This window comes from Polistes fuscatus, unplaced genomic scaffold (genome assembly GCF_010416935.1).
Source record: "Polistes fuscatus isolate 324 unplaced genomic scaffold, CU_Pfus_HIC Scaffold10, whole genome shotgun sequence".
NCBI classification, from domain to species: domain Eukaryota; kingdom Metazoa; phylum Arthropoda; class Insecta; order Hymenoptera; family Vespidae; genus Polistes; species Polistes fuscatus.
In genome coordinates this window covers 2,513,423-2,540,585 of record NW_025112998.1, presented here as the reverse complement: position 1 = coordinate 2,540,585, position 27,163 = coordinate 2,513,423, and the positions used below count along the sequence as shown (strand labels likewise).

The window sequence follows — 27,163 nt, the reverse complement described above, 5'->3', positions numbered from 1 at the left end:
TACAAATAAATGATTTTTGTTACAATATACGCGATATTTTTAGTTGTTAAGTATTGTTTATATATTTTTTTCAAATAAGGACAAAATCACAGTCGGTGCACTTTCGGTCGAATAAGCGTGTATGAAACTCGATTAATTAGAGCATTACTAATTAATTCAGTAAATCTTTTTACGCAGGAAACTCGATATATAATGTTATATTCTGAAAACCAAGTAAATATTCTCGAAAGTTAATATAGTTAAAAGTAAACAAAGCTAAATAAATACAATCGAATCTATTACATAATAGATCATTAAATAAGGAATATCTAATCTGATAAAGATATAACCCAATGAACGATAAGAATTCAAAGAGCGGCGAATAATAAGAACGGACCAATGAGAGATAAGGATACGCGAAAGAGCGCCATCTGGATGGCGGAACAATTTGTTCGTAGTAAGTTCCCCCATCTATGCGTGCGCACATCAAAGGCGAAGTAACGAAGGCGGCGGTGGTGGTAGGAGTAAGGACGAATCGAGAGTCGGCAATATGGCCGGCCAGATGTGCAGTAGCTGGGTGTCACGGTGGTGTTAGTGCCGCGCGTTATTTATGTCGAACTACCGCAAGTCTTGTCCGAATCTCGCGTGTTTTCATGGGATCGGTGATATACTGTGTAGAAGCAGGAATACCGCTTGCACGAGGGCATAGCACACGCTTCCCGGCCAGGCAAATATGAAGTGAGTACAAGAGACTTTTTTTTTTACTCGTAGATATATAGACGACAGAGAGATGTACATACAGGATCCTCAAATACACAACGAGACGACGAAGAAGATATTATGTTACTTCCTCTGAATACGATATTATTTAAATCGATTATTAGCCGTTCGATATTTCTTATTATTTAACCCTTATTTATTTATTTCTTTTCACCACTTTTTCATTTAGCTCGTTTGTTTTTATTCAAATCTTTCTATCTCTTTTTCTCTTTCTTTTTTTCTTACGTACACTTTATTCCTCTGTTTTGCCTTTTCACTCATTCTCCCCTTTCAAGGCCTTACATGGGGGGCCTAACGGACTGTTTACGGCCCTTGACCCTCTCTGGCATACACGATCATCCTGCCAATCCCCCGTGTGTCACGACGCTCGCGAAAAGGATTCTTTCCATTTCTCTCTCTCTCTCCCTCTATTTTCTCTTTCTCTTTCTCTTTCTCTCTATTTAGAATCTCCCACACCAAGTCGTAGCTTCTCTTTAAAATTCTCCTAGAATCTAACAAAGTTAAAGACTTCCTTTTTTCTCCTTGTGAACGTGCAAGGATTTTTTTTTTCTTGTTTTCCATCAGGGGATGGAATACACGTAAAGAGAAAAAGAGAGAAAAAGATAAAGAGAGAAAGAGAGAGAGAGAGAGAGAGAGAGATGAAATAAAGGAGCGCGTATGAGAAAGAGAAAGACAGAGAGAATATAATAGGGAAAGGGCGAGGAAGGATGCCGGGGTAGGAGGAGAAGGAAAAAGAGAAAGAGAAAGAGAATGAGAATGAGAAAGAGCGTAGGAGGAATGCGGGGGGCAAGTAACGATTTTTGACAGAGCATCGTTTCGATCGAGCATCATCGCGGCATCGTGCATCGTGAAAGCGAGCAACGCCACCAGCTGCTTTCCTGCCCTTCTTTACGTCCTCGCCCTTCGACGTATCCTCTTCCATCTCCCTCTATTTCTTTCTTTCTTTCCTTATTCTCTTACTCTTTTTTATTCCTTCTTTTTCTCTCTCGTACTCTTATATTTTCTCTCTTTCTTTTTCTAACCATCTTATTATCTCTCTTCGTCTCTTTCTAACCTTTTTATTATCTCTCTTTCTCCCTCTCTCTCTCTTATATTTTGCCTTATTCTCTCTCCTTTTGATTGTTTTACTGTCTCTTTCTTCGCTTAATTCTCTTATTGTCTGCAAGTCTCTTTTTCATTCGACATCCTTGCATCGTCCTTCCCTTTTCTGAGTTTGCCAGTTTCTTTTCTACAGTGTCTTTCTCATTCTCTTTCTCCGTTTCTCCAATGAGAAGGTTTCTTATATGGAGATCTCGCGATACTACGCACGTACGTGGTGGCTTTAAAATGCGATCGATGTCAAGGCGAGTGCGATGACTTTTCGTTCGGACTTTAGCGAAACGCGATGCGCGTATCCTGGACCGGCTGCTTTAATGATTCCTCTTTTATTCCTTTTTTTTTTTTTTAATTGCCGCCCCCAACCCCACCCCCATCCCATCCCACCCCACCCCGCCGAATATTAGATTTGTTTCTAAAAGTATTCTGGAATAATTAATATTCTATTTGCTTTCGTAACAATAAAAAATGTTCGACTAGAATTATTAAATATATGCGATAGATTGTTAAATTGTTTTCAACTGCATTCGTGTTCCAAACATATTTTTCTTTATTTAGATTTGGATTGCTTTTAACTTTCTGGGATAATATTATCGAATTGAAAGAATATTTTTGGTTATTGGTTTTTAGTTTCACAGTTTGTTTGCACTTCTCTTCGTATTGAAGGATTTATATTTTAGTTAGAAAAAATACAGTCATAACATGGAGAAAATACGAGTTCCCGAGAGATATATGATAATATTTACATTTTTGCTAATGAAAAAAAAAAGTATCGAGTTTGTTAAAAAACAATTATTAAATATACGTGATAGGTCATCCAACTCAATTGCATTTATTCTGAATATTTCAATCTTCATTTAAATCCCATTTTTCATTGTTTTAACTTTCTGAAATGATATTATCTAGTTTAAAAAAGTTGTATTTATTATCATTAGTAAGATATTTTTGCTGGTTTATCCTATTTTGATATTAATCGTATATAATTGCGTATAAATATTTATTATCTAGTTGGAAAGAAATTCTAACGAGTTAAAGACACGCGTCTATGATAAATATCGTATTTACGCTTATGGTAATAAAAAAAGATATCGAGTTAGTTAAAAAGAAAGAAAGAAAGATTATTAATAAATGCGATAGGTCATCAAACTGTATTCGTTCTAAATTTATATTCACATAGTTAAAAAAGCTTCAGGTATGACTATAGTTTTGGTTTATCAATACTTGTTCTATTTAAGGATTTATTTTCTAGTTAGAAACAAATCATACCGAAGAAATGATCTATGATAAATGTCATATTTATGTTTGTAACAATAAAATAATATTAAACAAATTTAAGTAAAATTATTAATAACAGGACAGGTTATTTAATTGCATTCGTTTAGAATAATATATCATCTTCATTATAATTAATATATTATAATAAAATATATAATTTAATTTCCGTTCTCTCTTGCAATTAAATTATATTATTTAGTTAATATAACTTTAAGGTTATACAGCTATAATTTCTATTTATTCATACTTGTTTTGTAGATAAAGATTTATATTTTAATTGGAAAGAAATCGTAACGGGAAATACATAAGCTTTGCTGTGAGATCTACGATAAATATCACATTTACGTTTATAGTAACGTTTATAAATAAAAATTGATCGAACAAGTCTAAAGAAAATGATTAATAATACGATGAATTATTCAATCGTATTTATTTCATTTTTATTTTTTACATTTCAATACTTTGTTCTTATATAATATTATTTAGTTTAAAATCATAGCTATGATTTAAATTTATCCATATACTTGCGTACATATAAAAATATATTTTCTAGTTAGAATAAAATGATTACAGCAAAAAATATACGCGTTATTTAGAAATCTATTATAAATAATATTTTATTTTACGCTTATATAACGATATAAGAAAAATGAAGTTGTCGAAGAAGTTGGAAAAAAGCAAAAAAAAAAAAAAGAAATGAAAGAAATAAAAGAAATTATTCCTATATATGTAAGAATACTCGTTAGAAATAAATCATAACTAGTAAAAGACACGCGTTACCGAGAGATCTAACTTTTCGCTTCGACGATCTTTGCTTTCCTCTTCGCTAATCAGCTCCGTAAATTTGCACTGTTACGCTCGTCGAAGAACGAGAATCTAAAGAAGTTCTTTCGTCGTAGAAATACTTATGACCTACTTACTTAGTTGTTAGAAAAGGATTAAAAATGATTTGAAAAGAATTGGAAAGAAAAAGAAAAAAAAAAGAAAAGAAAAAAAAAAGAAGAAGAAACATGAACAAATCGTAAAAGAAGGAAGGAAAGAAATAAGGAAGGAAAGAGGGAAAAGATTGATCGAGAAACGTTTGGATTCTCGACGATAAATACCTACGATCATGTTCCAGGAAATTTAACGTAACGAAAAACGGATTATCGATGATTTCATAGATCATTTGAAATTGCAAAATGATTAGTCAGTTGTCCTGAAACTTATTATCTTTCCATACGTTCTTAGAAAACTAACGGTAAAGGTGTTTTTTCCCCTGCATCCGATAAGAAAATGATAACTCTTTCATTTATATATTGTTACGACGATAAAAGATATCGACCTCTTTCGTATGAGTCATCGAAAACTTATAGTATACGTATGTGTATCTACATATATAAATGTATGTGTGTGCGTATGTGTGTGTGGGAACGTTTCGAATATCTCTTGAGTTTCGTGTACGTGGCAAAGAAGGGCGAAACACGATCGATATTTTCTTCCTAATTTCGCTAGGATATTTTCTCTTCGTCATCGGGAACCTAAAAGCTACGAGAAAGAATGAGAAAGAGAGCATGAGTAAGAGAGAATTAGATAGAAAGGGAACGAGTCTAACGAACGTGCACCTGGAAGTCACATGTAACGCGAAAGATGACGCATCTGCGCGTTCAACCAAGTAAAGCTCTCGCATGTGTGCGCCTTCTGTGCTTTTTTTTTACTCGTACGTACCATACATGCAGCTTTATAACGATCTCGCTATACATAACACACCATTCGGATTAGTTGACATTCAGGTAAATACAAATTTTGTCCAAAGATAATCGCAAAGTATAAGATTTTTTTTTCCTTAACCACCACCCCCTCTTTGCCTCCATCAATAAACATAACTAGGATTTATATACGAGATAAGTTAACAATTGTGAATCTTAATTGTTTTGCTATGAAAATACATTAAAAGTATGCAAGAAATATATTAGAATATGCAAAATATGTTATTATATAATAAGAATAGTTTTTAAACAAAAATCTAGTAAGCGTAATGTGTTGTACGATTTTAAAGGACACTTTCACTGTATATATATAAATTAAGTGATTATTTTCCACATGATAATAGGAGTTTCACTTTTATCGCGCGCGGAGGCCACACATATTTTTTTCTTTTATTTTTGATTCATTTAATGTCGCATAAGCAGCTTGTAAAGTTATAACTAACAACCAAATGAAAACTTTACAATTTATTTATTGTAATAGATATTTAGTATGGAATGGAAGGATTCGATACGATGTCGTTTATTTCTATGTCAGATTAAAAAATTTTCAACACACCCATGTATGTGTACTGATAAATTATGACAATGAGTCAGAAAAATTGATTTTAATATTTGTTTTCAATCATTCAAATTATTTGATATTTATAATTTGTAATGAATTAATTTTTGGTGATTTTTGGACTTACGTTACCGTTATAATTTTAGGCATGCATTCACGTTCTCCTTATCGTTTTTTTCGAAATTTTTTCCCTCACTGACTTTGAACGTATCCATCCCTTGACTTTTTACCCGTTCATCTGTCTTTCTGTTGTTTTTCTTTTTTGCATCTATTTCTTCTTCTTCTTCTTCTTCTTTTTCTTCTACTAAAACTCGTTCTTTTTCTTCCGTTCTGTTCTCCGGCTCGAAAACGCTTTGCGAGTTTTATGACCGGCAGGAAACAAGAATTATCCATAAAATCCGATTTCCTTTCGTATAATCGCCTTACGAACTACCGGACAAGTAGAATGAAAGAATGAATGAGAGAAAGAAAGAACGAAAGAAAGAAAGAGCACGCTTTTAAGTCCACCAAACTCTTCTATAGAACTACTACTACTAATACTACTACTATTACTATTACTATTACTGTTACTACTTTCGCTTGGTCTTCTGAAAGAGAGAAAGCTTCTTCGATGATCGATAAATTTGATGCGTTCAGGTGCAAGCATTATTTTTGTCTCTATCTTTATTTGATTTGATTTTATTTTATTTGATTACCTTGAACAATTGCAATGAAATTTCTTCTTACAATTGTACTTGGAGTTCGGGCAAATTCTTATCGTCGGTCCGTTAGACACAAGAATTCATGCAGAGAGAAAAATAGGGGGAGTTTCTTCAATAATCAATACATTTTATGGGTTCTATTGTGCATCTACTTATATATATATTATAAAAGATTTTTTAGTGGACATCTTTTTCTAAAAATCATATTTAAAACTCCTGCAAATTCTAATTTTCGATCCGTTGAAATATTATGCTGAAAGAGAAAAAAAGAGATTTTCCTCGATGATCGATAAATTTCAAAGGTTCCAACGCACGCATTTAATTTTTGTTATATTTTATTATATCATTTTCTTTTCTTTTTTTCTAAACGCTATCCGAATATAAAGATCTTTTACGATTATACTCGGAACTAGCGCGCGAATTTTTATTATCGTTCCGTTAAAACGCGAGAATTTATGTAGAAAGAAAAAGAAAAAGAAAAAGAAAAAAACAAGTTTTTTCGATGATCGTTAAATTTTAAAGGGGGTTACGTTAAAAAGCATTTCTTTTTTTTTTCATCATCTTAATTTATTTTTTATTTTACTTTTTCCTTGGTTTTTTTTTAAAAAAAAAAAAAAAATATTTGAATGAGATTTTTTCTTACGATAATACTTGGAGCTGGTCTTAAATTCTTATTGTCGGTCCGTTAAACCTGAGAGTTCATGCTATAAAGTTCATGCATATATACGTACGACTGGTTTCGGTAAAGTGCTCAGCAATACTATGCGGTAGCAAGAAACAAAAGGCTTGCAGACCGGTTGAGAAAAGAGTTGACCGCACGATGACGACTAACGACGTTAATAAAGGAACGAATCAATGCGTTTTCGTACGCTCCTTGCTGCTGCGTTGTCCTTCATATTCTAAATCAAAAAATAAATAAAGCGAAGGATGAAAAACGTTAGGGGGGGAAAAAAAATTGCGGAGAACAAATTTACCGAGAAATTCAAACTCTCTTTCGTACGTGTGCGTATAGGAGGGTCAACGTACCGCAGTTATTTGCATCGTCAGGTTCCTTCGTCTCTTAGCGAAATAATTCGAAGAAGCATCTCGCGACGATCGAAGCACCAGACAACCGTGGGAAATGAATTTCTGATAATGTTTTTATAGTTCGAGATATTAATCGAATAATTTTGCGAATACCTACAAGAATATTTGATATATACGTAAGGTTTCATTCCTTTTATAACATTTTTTACATTTTTAATATTTCAATGAAATATTTGTAACTTTTTCTCATAGTTACGTGTACTTCTTCAAAGTTATTTTTTAATAAAACGTAACTATTTTTAATACGTTGCGTACGGGTCACGAGAATTCTCTTATATAGCAAAACCTTTCGTTTTGTTATTTTCTTATACGCGTATATTGACAATAAATATATATATATATATATAGTAATATTATTTATAAATTTATAAATAAGAATTCAAAAAAAAAGTGATTTATACATTCTATTAAGCTTGTCTTGTTGCATTTTAAAATTTGCAAATTTCAGACAACACGTTGGACAAATAGATTACAGTGTATTGATATAAAATCGATAAATCTTCACGACCATTTTAGTTAAACGTCAAAATTGATTGTACCATTGTCTTCGTTTAATCGTACAGTTGAAGCTTATAAAAAACGAAAGCTCGATAAGAAGAGAGACAGTCCCGGTTGAATTTCAAAGGAATGGTCGAGGCATAATCATTGTTCCAATTGTGGCACACGGATAGTAACCACTGAAGATTCCAATGCTAATGGGATTGCGCATGTTAATGATGCGCAAAGCGTTGTAACAGGACGATGATGCCGATCGAAGCAGAAGAATAAAAAGAAGGAGAAGAAGAAGAAGAGAAGTGTCGTGCCATTATCATGTTGCATTTGAACGAAACTCCTTTCCCTTTCTCTCTCTTTCTCTTTCTTTCTCGTTAGGGATCGTCGAAGTTTCTAACAAAGATGCTTTTGTCATTGAATTCAAGATTGAACTATTTCTGTTTCTCTTTCTCTATTTTACGCTTATACACAAATCGTTATTCTTGCCAAAAAAAATCTCTTCCTTCTATTCTTCCTTCCTTCCTTGCTTGCTTGCTTGCTTTCTTGGCTCCTCGATTTCTCATTTTCTCATCGTTATTGTTCACTCTCGAAGGAACCTATTTACTTTGAAACGAGATTCGTTGACGTTCTTCTCTCATTGCCTTATATATGCCTTTGTTACGAATCGTTCCACTTGTCTAAAGCTGTTTCTTTTTTCTTCTCCACATTGCCAGAGTCTCCTGCTCGCTCATGAGTTTAATTAAGAGGTACGTGCCAAAAGGCACAAACGGGGTCGCTTTTGAGTTAGTTAGCAATAATTGCGGCTTACCTTGAAAAGGTAGAGATAGAGAGGAAGATGGAAAGAAAGAGGGAAACCAAAGAAGAAGAAGAAAAAAGAAAAAGAAAATAAACGAATAATTTCATGTTACTATTTTACCTGCTTATCACAAATATTTCTTTTTATATTTTTTAGACCGAACGCAGGATTCTTATTTTCGTATTTTATTTATCAAGCTTGTATTGCTAAATTAATATTTTTCAATATAATTAGTAGAATAATAATACATAATAATAAATATCTGAAAAATTCGAAAATAATGTTCGATGTTGTACGAGAATCGAGATTCCTTGCAATCGTGCTGCTCACAATTTGTTGACTTTTCGATATTGTGCGTTAAAACAAGGCTACGTACACGTAACAGCATGCAGTTTAATCTTTTTATCTTTTTTTTTTTTAAGCAAATAAAATTGATTACATAATAATACGTGACTTTAAAACGATACTTGAAAAATATCGATTTATTTTCTTTATCAAAACAAACCAGGTATACATTTCATAGCCGTCGAAAGCTCCTGTCAAGATTTCGAATTTAGTTTCCGTATATTTTCGTGACATCCGATCGACAGGGAGTTGAAGAAGAGAGTTTGAGAAAATGAGGTTAGTGGAAACCGAAACGGGAGGAGCTTTTCTGCTTTTGTCAAACTTTTCTGGCTTCGGGATAAAACGTCGATGTATTTACTCGTCAAATTCTTCGATGATTTTAACATCAAACAGATCAATCAAATGTAATCGATTTTTACATTCTTCAATTATGATCCTAAATTCGATATATATCTGCTTTGTTGTTTCATTTGATTTAACGATTGTTTAAAATTGTAAATATTTTATTATCATCTAAAAATTATTTCAATTTAATATTAAGGCCACAATATCCAATTTTTTTTTACTTGTATTAAATTAACAAAAAAGTAACATTCGTTAAAGACCGGTTATGATGTTACAAATGGGTAAACACAAACTACGGTAGGTTTAATGTTGAAGATGTTAAAGCTAAGGTGATTGTCCAATGGAAATATTAGATGAGTATACATTGACAAGTATAATCTCTCTCTCTCTTTTTCTTTCCCTTCCTCTATTTCTCTGTCTATCTATCTTTCTTTCTTTCTCTCATCATTTGACGAAAGAGATCATAAAGAGACTGAATACGTCATCAGCGTTATAGTTAGAATTGATAGAGCCTCCTACACTTATTCTTCTTCTACTATTACGATCTTGAACTAAGAAAAATATCTTTGAACATTGCATTGACGCGTTGACTGCCATGCAACTATTTTTACATATATTGTAACGTTCGGATGCTGGTAAAAAGGACACATTGAAAAAACAAATGTCGGTCACAGATGACACACATGACAGCTAAACCTGTTTTGAAATTTGGTCGATTTAAAAAAAAATTCTTTGAGGAGATCAGCTTACATAGTTAACACTGTCCACGTCCAAGCTGTGTTTTGTACACAAAGGACGAAGTAGAAGTAGAAGAAGAAGAAGATGCCACCCTGTAGGTTTGTTCATCCCTCGTGTCTTTCGAAGGTTCGTACTTTTATTTCGAAGCCGGGTGATACGCGAGACTAGTTCATGGTCCCTTCGTGAAAAGATGATACATTGTACGTTCACAGGGGGTAAAGAGAGATGTGGGTGGTTTAGGAACCAAGGGGAAAAGTGTATACAAGGTGTTCGAAAAAGTCTACTGTCAAATTTTAAACTCAATAATAATAAAACGAGACAATGAAGAACACTAAACACAATTCGAATCAGATATTTTGTTGCTGACTATATTCAATTTTCAGATATATTTTTTTTTTAATATAATATCTGATTGTCGGATATTTTTTTTAATGGATTACGAGTAACGAAAAATGATCGTCGTGTTAAATATTGATTTTCCAAAATCTTTTAATTATACATATATTTCAACAATGATGATCGAACACATTTCAAATGACGTTTAACATATCATTGATTAAATATAATATTACCTTTTTCTTTTTTTAAAATTATTATTTTTATTTTTAATTTTAGTATAAAATTAAAAATACATTACACAATCAATACACCTAAAATTAATCGAATTATTACCATAAACAGTGGATAGATGTTTAAGTGATCTTGTTTTTAATCGAAACACCTTGTATAGACAAACACATAACATCGTATTGATGAAGGAAGAACTACTCGAATGTCGGGTCTTGACTTACCTGTCCAATTAATATTGCTGTTCAGCTACCATATGCCGCTTTCGGTGATTGTATTGGTTGTCTTTGAAGACAAAGCCAATACCTACCTACCTTTCCTCCATTTTAAGAGCAGGTATCCGTTCTACTAACAGCTTTCAACGAACAAACGAACGAACGATCACCGAATAAGTTAACCTGTCTTGTTTTTCCCAAACTGACATACGCCACTGTCAGGGACTTTTCTACCTAGACATATCCTAGACTTTACTATCTTTTGCTAGATTACAACGTCGAGGTTTAGCCTTGTAAATCTAGACTAACATAAGATTAAAGTCCACGTTGGTGTGAACGAACTCGTTGACCTCCCTCCCCTCCTCTTTCTCTCTCTCTCTCTCTCTTTCTCTCTTTTCTCTCTCACTCTCTTGTATCTCTTACATCGTCTAAGAATTTTTCTTTTGAAAAATATTTCACGTTACTTACTTCGTAGTCACGTACTTACATCGATACTTTTTTTAGATTTTAATTTTTTTTTTTTTAATTTAAGAAACACGAGATAAACATTTTAACCTTATAATCTCTTTTTAAGATTAGAACAAACCCCTACGAGATTTTCTTCAGCAATTATATACTCTGTATTACGAAATAATGATTCTTAATTAATTTTTACAATTTGTATTTAAACATAAATTTGACTTATTCATTTTTGAAAGTTTCACAAGGTGTGTTCATACATTTATTATTAATTAGAGTTAAAATATATAGTTGTGCAAAGTAATCGATGTATTCTAGGAAATCAATGTAGCCATTTATACGTCATCGTGTTCCGTCAACGATAAAAGAATGAGATTTATGTTTGTTCGGTGCAAGGTCGAACAAGATGTGCCGAGAAGGCTAATAAATTATTATACAAGAGACAGTAGTGGATGCGCGGTCTACCGGGGAAATGGCCTTAGGCAATATAAATTTGTCGTACGGTGTTCTCAATAGCGTTCTCTCGCGCACATGTTTGTTACGCTTTGCAGGATGTTGTAACTCTCAGAGCATAAAGCATGAAAACCTGGTATCTCGCGGAAGTAACTCGATGCTTCTCCGGACTAACACCGATAGCCCTCATACTCCCTCCCCCTGCCCCCTCACTCATCCACTCCTCTCTCGTGTTGAATAAATATGCATATGCATATGCATTTTCTGTTTCCTCTTTTCGTCTCTCTTTTCTTCTCTCTCTCTCTCTCTCTCTTTTTTATTTATCTATCTATCTATCTCTTTCTCAATCTTTCGATCAAGAGAAAGATATAAAGAAAGTATACTTGCATATCAATCGATTCCCCCCCCCCTTGCATATTATTTCATATCCCGTTCATCTTTAATATTCGAGGACAACAGCTGAGAACTTACCACGGCTCATTTGCAAAACGAAACGATGAGTTGTTCAAATGCGACAACATTTTACATTGTTTTAAGTTCGTAGAGAGAAAGTTTCGAGATGTAATAGTAGAGTTGCAGAGCGGAACGGTGCATGCATCACCTATGCGCGTATTTATGAATGTATGTAATACATGCATACATATATACGTCATCGACATCATCGACGGAAACGAGAGAGAATACAAAAGAAAACTGGTATTTATTTGTTCTATTTTATCTGCTTTTTTTTTAAAGTTATTTTCCTTTTTTAACCGGACAAATCAAAAATAGTTTGATTAAAATGAGACGAGGTGTTTCTCGTGTGTGTTTCTTTTTTTTTTTAATTTTTTTTGTTAGCTACCTATTGCTAATAAGATTATTATTATTATTTGATTGGTAATTAGTGGGCGTGAAAAAATAGAAGCAGAACGAGGGATCAATGAATGCTCTCGATATTTTTTGTAACTGGACATTTTGTCTTATCGTTTAATCTATACGTGTCTGTGAGTATGTGTAACGAGGAAGAAATTGACGTCACCGATCGGTAATTGAAAATTTATTGATAATCGATCGGATAAATTCGTATCAAATGGTTGCTTATTTCCTCTCGCTATCTCGGATTCTTCTCTCGGTTTAATATGGAAATAAAAAAATTCAGTTTTGTACAATACGACCGAGGCTCGATATTTCAATTTTATTCTGAAGCTCTTCCGAGAGTTATTATACTCGAACAATTAATTAATCGTCCTAATTCTCGACACTCGGCGACACTGAGAACACTCGCACGTGGTAATAACCAAGGGGAGATGATTGTTATGACCTGAATTTCTTAACTATTTCGTTCCTATTCGCAAACGGTCGAATGATACGGAAGAAAGAAAGAACAAAATCAACACCAAACAAATAATAAAGATTCATCAAATCTGCGATTATTTTTCTAGCATAGTTTTATGCAGTTGACATCACGTTGGTCGTGACGGAAAAATAGAAAGAACCGAAGAGAGAGAAAGAAAACGTTCTTCTTCGACCAGTCGTCGTGGTATTACCACCCGCGGAGAGTGTAAACAAAAATTGGAGAAGTTGGAAATATTTGGAGAATTTTTTTCCTATTTTTTTTTCTTTTTTTTTCATTTCTCTTTTTGACAACGTTGATCTTTACGCGCACGTGCACGTTTTGTATAGAATAGAAAATACGAATAAATCTGTTGGGAATGATTGTAACGAGTATTTACGATACTCTCGAGAATATATTTATTCATTTTTATATTGTAAAATCTAAACGCGCAGCAGGTTCTCTTATGTTAGAATACTACAATCATTTTTCTTATTTCCATTGGAAATTATAATCGTGTCTAACGTAATGTAACTTGAAGTGGCTCGTTCATTCGATTCAATGGTATGTTGGTAAATATCGGTGTAGTTTAAGTTTTACCTTGACATTTTGAAGTACTATAATGGTTACATCTATCCATGTATAGTCATATCTCGTTGCATATATTTTACGTTTAACCCTTTTATAGATCGAATTTTTCTTCCTGATCATAAAATAATTGATATCATTTGAAATTAAGAAATATTAACTTCGAAATATATAAATTAACAATGTTCAGATATTAAATATTTTCTTCTTCCATCTATCAAGCTAGAAAGTTGATGATGATCGATAATAGAAAATAATTTTTGATTGATTACGAAATAAAGATTACGAAATATCAAACGTACGTACGCCATATCGAGAGAAGAAAATTAGTTATAAATAGATAATAATAATAAATATAAAAATAGATAATAATAGTAAAATTAGTTAAAAATAGAAATAATAATTTATTACTATATGTTACTTAACACAAAGTTACACGAGTTCATGGAGTGTTAACGATTAGTACGAGCAAACTATGAAACTGTTTATTACCGACAGCAACGACGATAACAATCACAATTCGAATCGTCTAACATACTCGAAGCGAGTCCCGAATTCAAAATAGCGTTAAATCGATAATTCATCTTCGCGATTGAATGGGAAAGAGCTTTCTTCCTTGCAAATAATAGTCGAAACGAACGTTTCTTCTGATAATAAATAACCATCGACGATCATCATCGTAATCGTGTCTTCGTCTTTAGAAATCTCGAGAAAAGCATGCATGCACCGATCGTTATATTACACAAAAATAAAAAAAAATAATAAAAAACAAAATTATGAAAATTTCAAAGCCATTTTTTCTTTTATTACTTTTTTTTTCTTTAAATTTATATTTCGCAGAAGTCCGACCTACTAAAGTTCTTGATTTATATCATACGATATTTTTCTTTCTTGCGACGAGCGTGCATCGATTCGTTTGTTCCACGAATCACCAACCACCACCACCACCATCACCCTTTCTTCACTATGATCTTATCTTTAGAATTTCATCGTAAATTTCGTCAAAGCAACACAACCAACTTATTCTTGTAGACGATATCAACGAGTTTAAATGAAATATGTACTGGCTACCTGCCTGCTGCTATATAAGCATATCCTTTTCTTTTTTAGCTTTTCTTTTTCCTATTGTTACGTTCCACTCCACCACGTCATTCTTTTCCCTTTCCATTGCTACCACCATTACTAATGGTAAGCCACTATCATACCTAATATTATTATTATTATTATTATTATTATTATTATAGTTATTATTATTTTGATTGCAAGTATTGTACACATTGTTAGTATGTTAAACCAAGATACAATAGAAATCATTTTGATCTACTTTTTCTCGATTATTAGAGGTAATATTCTAATCTTTAAAATTTAAACGTTTATTCGATTTTTCTTTTTTCCTGTAATATATTACAGATACATTGTTTTTTTTCTTACCAGATTTAATACCATTTTAAATTTTATTTTTCTTTATTTTACCTATCATTTGACGAAATTTAAAATACACTGTTAAACATTTTTACATACAAAATTTTCGAATGATTTATTGTATTCGGAGTTGAATTCATAGAACGTTCTGCTTACTTCTAAACAAGAATAAAAATCAGTCGACTTTGTTAGCGTTAAATTATCAAGTGTCGTTTATCAAATACTCGATCAGTTATTTAAAACATTCGTTGGTCAAATTTCAGAGTTGGGGAAGTCGCGTTATCGTGAATTTTAGCTCAGTTTATATCTGCATATGTATAGTAACAACAATAACAACAACAACTGCAGCAGCAAGGAAGTTGTGGATGATATGGCAGTGGATTGTATTTTGCTGCCACATCCTATCAAACTCGTCCTGTTGTCGTTTCGCGAACTTACAGAGACTCGTTTTAACGATCAATGGCGGTGAAAGTATTAACACCATCCAGGAGTTCTTCCGCGAATCGATGAGCTAATTTTATCATACTTAGGGCTTTGAAACCACCTAATCCTCATCCTCCTTCTCGTCATCGTTAAAGTTTACTTTCCTTTCATTTTTCAATCTGGAGGGGAAATCTTTGAATCTTCTACTGGCCAAGCTGGATTATGGATGTTAACGAATAGGTTTTACACGATTAAAATAGAAAATTTGACTATCAAAGTCGAGCCATTTTACGTTTGACTACGATGATTTTAATTACTTTGAAATTTGATATTCAAATCATTCGAAGAACGAACATAAAATCGGTTGTTAATAATGTACAATATAATTAAATGAATAAATTAGTTAAATTGAATAATTTAAACGGTGATACAAATTTTTATAATAAATTTTTGTATACCCCTTATTTATTAAATTATATGTATAACTTGAATTTTGAAATATATTATCTTTTCGTATAAAGATAATTAAATACATAAATTATTAAAATTAGAACCGTGAAAATATTTCAATCTCGTCCTTCAATTCGATTAGATAAAATAGGACAAAATGTAACCCACTCGTTTGCCAAATCAATTACCCTCTCAATACAAAAATTAAAGAAAAGTATTATTAATAACCCAACACCATCAACAACATTGTTGTCATGTATCAATATTTAAAAATCAATTTATAAAACAAATTAATTGAAATATCAAAAAGTATATAACATCGATCAACTTACATTGACGGTTAAAATTAAAAACAAAAAAGAACAAACAAACAAACAAAGAACAAATTCTACAAATCTTATAAATCAATTTAATCAATACTCGTACGGTTCTCAGTTTATCAAAAAAGAAAAGAAAAAACGAAGAAATAAACTTGATCGATTTGGGCTAAAAGCTGGGTTCGCAGTGTGAAAGCTCTATTCGTATAAACGTGTCTCTCGAAGCAAACGTTGAAATGTCATTTGTGATTTCAAGCGGAAGAAGCGGATAAGAATAATAATATACGTTGATCGTTGACAGTCCCGTCGATTATTCGAGTAACAACGATACGTAATCGAAATGTATAGTAGGGTTTAAACCTATACTAGTTACGAACGACACGACACGAGTTCGAGTTTGACTTATAAACTAAAAATTGTCAAGTACCGTTCTCTCTTGTTCTATCAGAGTGTAATACACATATCGTATGATATATTAAACAACTCGAAACCGGCTAGACGACGAAGGAAGGAAGAAAGGACAAGAAGTTGGAATAGGAGAATAGTAGTAATAGTAGTAGTTGGTAGTAGTATTAGTAGAAGTAGAAACAGAACGGGTGGGGCAGGAATTGCAGGAGAGAAGAAAATCAAAGAGAAGTGAAATTGACATTAGACATTAACGGGATTGAAAATTTCAACGCGAAATAATCGTAACGGTTCGATGGATAGCTAGAAGTTAGTCACTGGACGCTTCAGAAAATCTAAAGTTCATTCTGGACTAATGACAAAGTCATGAGGGGATTGGTTGGTGGTAACAGGTCGAGGAAAACTTTAAGAAAAATGATGATGTTACGGTATATCGTTCTGAACGAAACATGGGACATGGATAGGACATGGGATAAGATGGAAAGTAGTTTTCTGTATCGAGGAAACCATGATTCGAAGTGGCAAGCAAGCAAGGAAGCAATGTGGTCTCATACAACATGACAACATACACATACACACGCACGCATATACACACACAAAACAAGGAAGAAATCGACGAGTGTTAGCTATCTGGAAATATCACTGGACGAACATGAAGATGATAGTAGTAGTGGTTGCATGCTAATATCGGCTTTTATCTCTCATCCTCTATCTGGCCGTTTTTTTCCATCGGGTATCCTCGACAGGCGCCGGGTCCGATACGGAAAAGAGAGAAATAGGAAAAGTGGGAGGAAGGGGGAGGGTGGAAAAACTGTTTCACAGGAATGGATACGTGTATGAGGAGACACCGTCATTTTGGATCTTTTTTTGTTTCCTATTTTTTCCCCTCTTTTTTTTGGCAGTGTGGGGAGTGGGGGGAAATTTCGATCAAGTTTTTTTCCCTCTTCCTCTTCGCATTAATATCACTCTTTCTCTTTTTTTTTTTCGTTCTTTTATGCTTTCTCTTTCCGTGTTTATATATTTCTATACACGTAGACGGATTTGTATAGAAGAAAATCAAGAAAGGACAGACAGACGTTTTATGTAGGACGATCGAGGTGGAAGATACGGTTCGTGTCATTTTCGGAGATAGCCCGGTCTGTTTTATTCTTTAAAAGGCGATCTCTTCCTAGTCGTCGTGAAGTCAAGGAAGCGAGAAAAATATCCGTCTACCAACCAGCAACAGCAATAGCAACAGCAGCAAAAGTAGTTGCCGTAGCAGCAGCAGCCAGCAGCAGGCAACAGCATCGTTTCGTTTCGTTTCGAATGAACGTAGTCTGTTGAAACAGTTCGCGTTCTCAATCTCTCCGCGAACCGAAAGCCTTGCGGATTTATCGTCGGAAATAATCTCTCGCGAAACTTAACCGAACCTTTTCTTTTCTTCTCATTCCTTTTCTTTTCTTTTCTTTTCTTTTCTTCTCTTCTTTTTCTAGTTTTGTATTTTTCTTTCTTTCGTTTCTTTTTTTTAATTACTCTGAAAGGTGTGTTTTCAGAGATTAAATGCGGATTATTGCTTTGACATCGTCATCTTCAGCATCGTGCAACGGAGAGAAAACGATCTAACCGTCATGTTTTACAGGAAAAAGTAATCATAAACGCTAAGAAAGAGAGAGAGAGAGAGAGAAATTTTTCATCACTTCTATTTCAAACGCTACACGTATTATTTACACCCGCAAACCTTAAGTTTTTTCCTTTTTTTTTTTGTTTTTTCTCTTTTACTATTTTTCTATTTTTCGAGGAAAAACATGCGATCGTATCGAGAAAACGTTTTTGAACTTACAACCATTTTGATTATTTTTTTTTTCTATTTTTCTCTTTCTCTTTTTCATAAGCCGGATTTTTTGTTAACTTTATTGTCATTCAAAACGATCCTCCTCTTATATTTTTCATTCAAACGTTTACGTAGGATACGTGAGGAACATTTTCAACGAACGTTCAATACGAACGTTTAGGTATAACGCATGCTTTTACTCCTATCTCTACAGATTTTGATACGCGAATGATATTTCCAACTGGACAATGTTTCTTACCATTCTGATTACGCAAACCAATTGAATGACTTGGACTACTGGTTATACGTGTATATAAATACTATACTTGTATACGTCAATGGAGTTTTGCATTCTCACTTTTACGTCGACCTTAAGCGTCGTTTTTCAAACTACCTGATCGAGTCACGCTACTTTCACGCGTAATGTTCTAGAGAAAAATAAAGTTGCATACCGTGTAGAACTTGCGTAGAACATACTTTAAGTAATCAACATGTGTGGGTATTTGTGGGTATTTGTGTGTATGTACAGGGTGAGATAAAAGTCGCTTTCCACCAAGAGATTCGTTTATGTAAGTCATTTGTTCATGCCATGATATATTATATTGGTTACAAATGTACAAGTTTGCTGATAGTTAACATTATATACGATTATTGCCTGTAACGACATATTATGGTTAAATATTTGTATTTTTATTTTTCTTATCGTGCATCTTGCGTTTTTAAATCGTTCGATAAATGTATTGCAAGTTTTTACAAAGAAGAATGAAAGAGTTGTCGCGTTGCAACGTGTGTGGAAACATGATAAAAGTCAAGAATTTGTAATAAACTGATTTTGAAGTTGGGAAAAGAACTTTTATCTCACCCTGTACCACCTCACCAGCACACTGTTGAACACCGTCTCGCGTGCGATCGCATTTGCCGATTAGAAACCTGTGAACCGCCGGTATATACCACGATTAAACATTACGAGAGAGAGAGAGAGAAAGAGAGGAAGGTTATTAATTAATTATAGAAGAATTATCAAATTATAGCACAAGGGTCGTCGACAGTTTTTTTCTTTTCTTTTTCTTTACACGTTTCTTTCAGTCGTTAACGAGCAAAAGATAAGTTATTATCTAATTAAAAGTATCTACCTATTATCTCTCAATCACGAAAGATTTATCTAAACGAATATATTTCGTATATAATCTATTTCTTTTTTTCTTTCTTTTTTTCATTATCTTTCAACTTTTAGATCCCCCAACTGTTGAATAAATTTCTCGTCATAAATTAAAGAAGAACCTTTGTTATTTTGTTGTTTTTAGTGAAGTGAGCATATCATCCGCTCGGGCGGCGGTTATGGTCTACGACGACGTGAATAAAAAATGGATACCGAGTGGTACCTCGGCAGGACTTTCCAAGGTCCAGCTATATCACCATCAGGTGAACAACACCTTCCGCGTCGTTGGGAGAAAGTTACAGGATCACGAGATCGTTATTAATTGCGCCATCCTTAAAGGACTGAAATATAATCAAGCCACGGTCACGTTCCATCAATGGAGAGACAACAAGCAAGTTTACGGACTGAATTTTTCTAGTAAGGACGATGCTGATGCTTTTGCGAGTGCTATGCTTCAAGCCCTTGACGTAAGTTTATTTTTTTTATTCAAAGTCAATATATTTTTCTTACAATTAGATTTTTTATTACAAAGTTACGATAGCGTCTTACGGTACACACGTTAAACGTCAGTTCGTTGTACGCAATCGTACGAACGAAAAACATCTTCGAAGGTTTACAAATTCGAGAAAAATCTATGACAATTTTCTACCATGATTTTTATCTCTCAGACCCTCCTCTTTCACGATTACACTTGTTATATGGTTATTCTATGTGTGTATTGAGACAGGACGACGACTATTAGCTGACCGTTATCGTGTGATTATTCAGACGAAAAGGGGGTGGTCTATTAAATTAATTTCGGTCACCATCCTCCTCCTCCTCCTCCTCCTCCAAACACGGTCTTGCATCACTTTTTCGGCAAATGGCTAAAGGCACCGCTTTGTTATACAATCGTTAGTGTAGTATCGCGATAGAAATAGCTGGCAGTGGGGATGGAGTGGGGGGAATCATTAATTTCGTAGCAATTGCAATTAGAGTCACATGACCTTAGTTAGAATCGATCGTATCTCGCACAGACCATTTTACGATGATTCTTTTAACCGAGTGTATCTTCGTTAATTATCTGGAAACTTTTTCTTACGTATTAACAATAGTAGTATCTCGGAACATGGACAAGACAAGGTTGGAACATTTCCAAATAAGTCTGATAAATTCTTTTTCCTTTTATTTCTTTTATATTTTTATTGTGCGTATTATTTAGTAATTATTGCGGACATTATTACACGTAACTTTGGTAAATCGTTAGATAAATTAACGAACGTTTATTTTTTTTCTTTTTTTCTTTTTCTTTTTTCTTTTGTTATTTAACAACGACGTCCTATTTGATAATGTTCTTCAAAATGAATGTAGGTGCGAGAGTAAACGTTTTTTTCCCTGCATTTACGCTTACCCTCCTCGTTGCCGCAGTCCCAGGACATTTAACAAAGTATAATTCAATTCAATTCGATTCAATTGTTCGGGTCCGTTGTTGCGTAGGTGCTAAGCAACGGAAGCAACATATCAAGAAGTCTGGGTCCGGCAGTCGCACCGACGACTCAGCAGCAACCTGTTTATCAGCAGCAGCAGCAACAACTCCAACAACAACAGCAACAGCAGCAACAACAGCAGCAGCAACAACAACAACAACAGCAACAACAACCGCAGCAGCAACAACAGCCGCAGCAACAACAATTGGCGAACGCTCAATACGAAGAGGACATGGGATACAGGTCGGTGATCTTTTCCTTCGTAAGATTTTTTTCTTTTTTTTTTTTTATCATTTTACTGATGATCAGGCTAAAAAGAGCGTTAATACCGTTTCACAAAATTAAAATCATCGAACGAGCTACGAAATATTCATAATTTGTCATCAATGTCGATCTATCACACTGTTGTTTTGCTCGAACGAACTTTATTCTCTTGAACATTCAAATTAATAAGATATCATTTTAACCAAGCAAGAAACAGTCTGATTTATTCGCACTTAAAACGTACCGATTATGAGCTCGTTCATTTAGCATCAGCTGGATGATTACTGCTACTACTACTACTACTACGGTTACAAAGATTTGAGGCTCTGCTGTAAGAACGTATATGTGTTTGATCTTTATTATTATTTTTTTTTTTTTTCATTTTATCAAAACGTTAAATAATTTCGCGAATCGTGTAATATATAAAACTTGCGATAAACGCGTAGACGTTCAATCAGCAACCCTATTTGGGTTAGAGAGCCTTTGTCGTCATAGTTGCGTGGTTCCAGTCAAGGTCATAGCGCGCGAGTCTCCTTGTCATTGGGCCATCTTCCTGCCGGGGGTCAAACGGGTATCTCCGTGGGGCCCCCGACACCAACCCCCAGTCATCATCCATCCGTTAGTAGCGCCGTCACCACCGTCATTCAGGTGGGCTGTTCGCGTGGCTCACCGGCCGAGGGACTCACGAGGTGATTTTGGGCCTTCCTTTATAAGAGACGATATAATAATACCATCATTCATGTAACAATTCGTCACTTACAACTTTATTCGGGATATTATCTTCTTATGTCTGTGATCGTTTAGAAATTTTGTGTCAATTTTTTTTCGATAATCTTTTTTTAACCCTTTCGTTAAATAATTTCGAATAAATTCGTGTAAATATAATTTTTAAATAAATATTGTGGGATTCGAGTGCCTCGAAGCCAAACACTTAAATAGGCATTCGTGAGGAGATTGGACGGTGGGCTCTGGATAGCTCAATGGTTAAAGAGCAGTCGCCCGGAAAGCGGAAGATCCGGGTTCGAGTCCCGGTCCTCCAGTCAGTCCAACGGTCCAATTTTTTCACGAATCCTTCACAATATTCGAATATAAATTTCGTTAAATAAATATGTATCGTTGCATGGTATCATACGATTTTTTAAATGGATCGGACTCAACATGAACGACCCGTATATGAGTCACCAGTAACGAAAGGCTTAAATACAGGTACAGTGACTTGCGAAAATATTTCAACACTTACAACATGAATTATTTTATTAATTATATTAAATATATTCCGACATATTAACATTGGATGGAGGTATAACTATCTAGATTATATGGTCATGTGTCACCCATCCAATGATAATAATATGTCGGTATAAGTGTTATATAATATAATATACTTATTATAATTAATAAAGTATTTCATGGCTTGTTCAAATACTTTCGCGAGTCACCATATGTCTTTTCGAGAATGTATTATGAAGTTAATATTTAAATTCGTACATTAGTTTTTCGAAATAATTGACACAATATTTCATGCGATACCATTTATAGATATTTTTCTACATACACTTACAATTAGTTAAAAATATCATTCTCTACTTTTTAACGATCATTCATTTTATCCCATTAGATCACGAATAATCACATTTATAATACACGATGCAATAATAGCTTTTGCATTATTCTGATTGGATAGAAACATTTCTTTGAATATTTTTTTACGCTTTTTATTTTCTTTATTATCATTATCCACTTTTTCACAGTATATTTTGATTAACGTAAATATTACTCGTATATAAATGTACGAATGTGAAGAAAAGGAATGAAAGGAATGGTCTTATTCCACAAGACGTTGAAAATAAAGTTTCGAGTTATGGGCGCGATGGTCGGACCGTCACGACGAAAATAACTTTGAATCGCTAAACGCGTAGGGTATCATCCTATGCTCGGTTTGATTTTTCGCGTTACGTTTCGTCGTATACCTACGTGTGCTTGTAAAAAATAAAATCAAATAAAATAAACAAAATAAAAAAACCCCTGAGCGATAAAGAGAGAAAGAGAGAAAATTAATTAATTTCGATCAGAGATATTGCATTTTCGTGTAATATATCAAGCAACGTTGTCAGCGATTGTGAATGTGTTCGCACGAAGTTCCATTGAAAATAGTAGTCATCGTTCGTTAATGCAAACGAACCATTCGAGAAGCTCTGTGGCAATTCGTTTTTCTACTTGTCTCGCCATTCACCAGCTCGCCCAGTATCTCTATATTGAAACCATCCATTCCGAGAAATGTTTTTTTCGGTTGAACGAACGCTCTCTCTTTCTCTCTCTTTCTCGTTATATATATATATATACACACACACACACACACACAAAAACAAAAAGGGGAGAAAAAATACGACACAAATATTCATCGTATTAAAAACTCAAACGGGCAGAGATGAGAGACACCACCCCGTCTTTTCGCGTTCGCGTTGATTCTAATTTTTTCTTTTTTTTTCTCTTCTTCTTTTTTTACTTTAACACTATTTTAAACACTATTTTACCCCTTTTAACTTATTTGAAAAAAAAGGAAAGTGGGAGGACACGAGAAACAGGGGAAAATGGGTTCGTTCGACGGGTAGATGAAAATGTTTCATAAATTCATCGAATAAACCATGTTGGGGATATTTCATGTGTGTGTTGTTGTTGTGTTGTGTGCTGAGTTTACGCAGGATGCAGTCGACACGACAACAACGACGATGACGATGACGATGACGATGACGACGACGACGACGACGACAGGACAAGATTAGAAACGGTACTCGGGTACTCAGCTGTGTTTACTCGTTCTCTCCACCTTCTCTTTCTATACCTTTATCCACTATAGCTTTTTTCCCCCCCCGCCCACACCCTCCGACATACACGCGCGCACACACATACACACATACATACTCTCGTTTCCCGACGAGTACTCTGGTTTTCTTGTTAGATGAAACGCATAAAATAATAGTAATAGAGATAATCTATGTAAATAATAATACGAGTATCGATAAGTTTTAGACGTTTAGAGTTGACATTTTCCAAAAATGTGTCTCCCTGCGGGTTTGTAATCACGTGATATATTTAATGTTTAGCCACCTTAGCGGTAGTAGTCTTAAGCTTAATCTAGAACAAATATTCTAGACAAATATTTCTAGAGATTACGACTCTCTGAATATTGTCATTTTGTTTATTCGTTATCTGTGTGTGTGTGTACAAGTTTAAAGTGTATTTGTTTAGAGAGATATATTTGTTTCTCGATAAGCTTGTACGTGTATAAGCCATCGCTAGAGTGGTTATAACGAAACTTAGATACCATTGTTCTCTAGATAGCTGATCGCTCGAGATATAATATTTTTCTATTTGTTAGTCTAGTTGGCTGATCGAACACGCTTTGCACTAACCATACGTGCATCATTCTTCTTATGCAACAATGCCCATGATCGTATTATAATCGATTTTGTTCTGAATTTAGGACTATGACCAGAGAAGACGTGGCGATTATTCAGGAACGCAGAATGTCTCAACAGAGTCAAGGTATGTTATTTGAAAGGGTTATTGAAATCTATATAAGCTTTCTTTTAAGTTATAATCATTGTAAGAACGAATCCTGTATGAGCTGCAAGGATTAAGATTGCAATTTGTAAAAGAAATCAATCGTAAATGCTTGTGCAGCAACGAACAGTCCGAGTGCAATTTCACCGAGTTGTCCGCCAACGACACAACAACAGCAACAACAACAGCAGCAGTCGGGTCATCACAGAACGTCGTCCGCTCCTCCAGCCCCCCAACCTCAACAGCAACAACAAGCCGTTCAACAGACGCAACCGCAACAACAGGCTGCAATTCCGGGAATGCAAGGACCTCTAGTTTCTTCGGCCGTTCCTTTATCCGCCAGTGGAGGTGGACCACCAATACCACCACCGCAACCTCCCGCGGCACCACCCGCTCCTCCGTGTCCGCCTTCTATGATAAACTTCAATGCACCCGTACCGCCACCCCCAATGATGATAAACCAATACGCACAGTCGCCATCTTCTCAAACGCAATCTCAGTCGCAATCGATCTACGCGGCACAGAGTCAGGGTAATCAGTATGGCGGAGGAGCACCCGGTAACAATCAGTATTCGAACCCTAATGTTACCGGGTCCGTTGTGGTCGTAGGTCAGAATCCGAATCAGTACGCGTCTACCGGGCAGAACAGCTTTTACGGTAACAACGGACAAGGTAACAACGTGTACGGTAGCGGTGGTCAAGCTGGTCAGACCAGTCAGACCAATCAGTATGCTGTGGTCGGCGGTCAGGCCACGCAATACGGTGCCGGTGGCGGTAGCGGGCCTAGCAATCAGTACGGAAGCAACAGTTCGATCGTTCAGTACGCCAGTGGTCCACCTTCGGCGGCTAGCCAATATGCTGCAGCTGCCGCTGCCGCGGTGGTAGCTCAGCAACAAGGCCAGTCGCAGTACGGTGTCGTCTCGCAACAACCGCAGCCACCGTCTTACGTTACCGGACAAGTGCAGGCAGCTGTCGCCAGCGTGAATCCTTATGGTACCCCCGCGAATTCGGTGAATCAGTATGCTACCGGAGGACATCACGCGGTTCCTGCTACCGCTTACGCTCCACCACCGCCTCCTATGGTCCCATTGGCGGCTGGTCCCGCTGCTCCGCCTCCACCCCCGCCCCCACCCGCGCCTAATTCGACTAATAATTCCTCCAATCTTTCCGCATCCTCTTCCACCGTCGTGGTATCCTCCACCTCTTCGTCCTCCGTAACCAACAACGATCCACCGCAACCAGATGCCAATTCTCTCGCTGCGGCCCTGCAGGCTGCCAGGCTTAAGAAAAAACAGGTTGGTATGTCGGTTAACGATGACAAATCTATATACTATCATTCGTATCGAATAATATCGAACAACAACGTTCATTTCTTATCATCAGCAACAGACGCAGCCTGTGGAAAATAGCGGCTCGAGTACCAGCAGTAGCGGAAGCGGAGGAGGCGGTGGCAATTACGGAACATTGGGAAGAGGCGGAGGTGGCGGTATGGCTTCTATGATGGACGAGATGGCGAAAACGCTGGCACGTAGACGCGCTGCCGTTGAGAAGAAGCAACCGGAACAACCACCGGTTCGTTTAAATGAGACCACCCTTTTTAACAACCCCCATTTGCATTTGAGTTACCGCATGTATTAATGACTTCATAAATTCAAGACGTTCAACTAACGATTGGCCCATATCACTCTACATTTTACAATCAAATTTGTTTTTAAATTTTAATCTTAAAATTAAAATTACCAACCCCAAGCGTTACCGATGAACAAGACTCACAAAACATGCGTGAAATTAATTTGCTCGCAGCGATAAGTGGAAAGGTCATTGTAAAAGATCTAAATGAGGATAAATCTTCCCTTTGACAATAAAATTTGGCTATAAAATGTGTGACTTTTTACGAACGACGCGTGTTTGTCGGTTATTTTAGGAACCCGAAAGTTCACCGGACAAGAAGTCATGGGATAAAAGCAGTTCGTCGAACAACAAATTTTCCAATGGAGCCGAATCACCAAAGTCGGTTAGAAAAAGGTTTGGTTCCGCTTCCGAAGATACGCTTCTCAAAGTCAATGGCGTTAACGATGGCTCCTCGTTGACGGCACAAGAGATGGAGGCGTTCAAAGCTGAGATAATTAAAGAAATGCGCAAGGAGTTTCAAAAGATGAAGCAAGAAATAATCGATGGTAAGATTAAGTTGTTCAATACAATCTAATTATTTTAAACAATGATCCAAATATTATAACTCTTGTTACTTTATTTTTTGTTTTTATTTTCACAGCGGTAAGAACAGAACTGAGTAGAAGGTAAAAGACGAACAAATTCATTCGCATGACAAAAGGATGCGAAGACACGAAAA

The 27,163-nt window shown here is 35.2% G+C and overlaps 1 protein-coding gene across 2 annotated transcripts; it reads left to right on the top strand.

Annotated features, from left to right (window-relative positions):
- Positions 1 to 491: 491 nt before the first annotated feature.
- On the top strand, positions 492 to 27,163 carry LOC122525909 (protein enabled). 2 transcript variants are annotated; one of them, XM_043648947.1, is made up of 9 exons: positions 492 to 717; positions 19,665 to 19,986; positions 20,996 to 21,228; positions 21,759 to 21,938; positions 24,734 to 24,795; positions 24,934 to 26,108; positions 26,197 to 26,385; positions 26,738 to 26,990; positions 27,086 to 27,163. In XM_043648947.1, exons 1-9 carry the CDS (start codon positions 713 to 715, stop codon positions 27,112 to 27,114), a joined length of 2,448 nt encoding a protein of 815 aa, XP_043504882.1. In that variant the 5' UTR covers positions 492 to 712; the 3' UTR covers positions 27,115 to 27,163. The 2 variants fall into 2 exon arrangements, with proteins under 2 accessions (XP_043504882.1, XP_043504883.1); XM_043648948.1 differs by lacking the exon at positions 21,759 to 21,938 and having other exon boundaries at positions 493 to 717.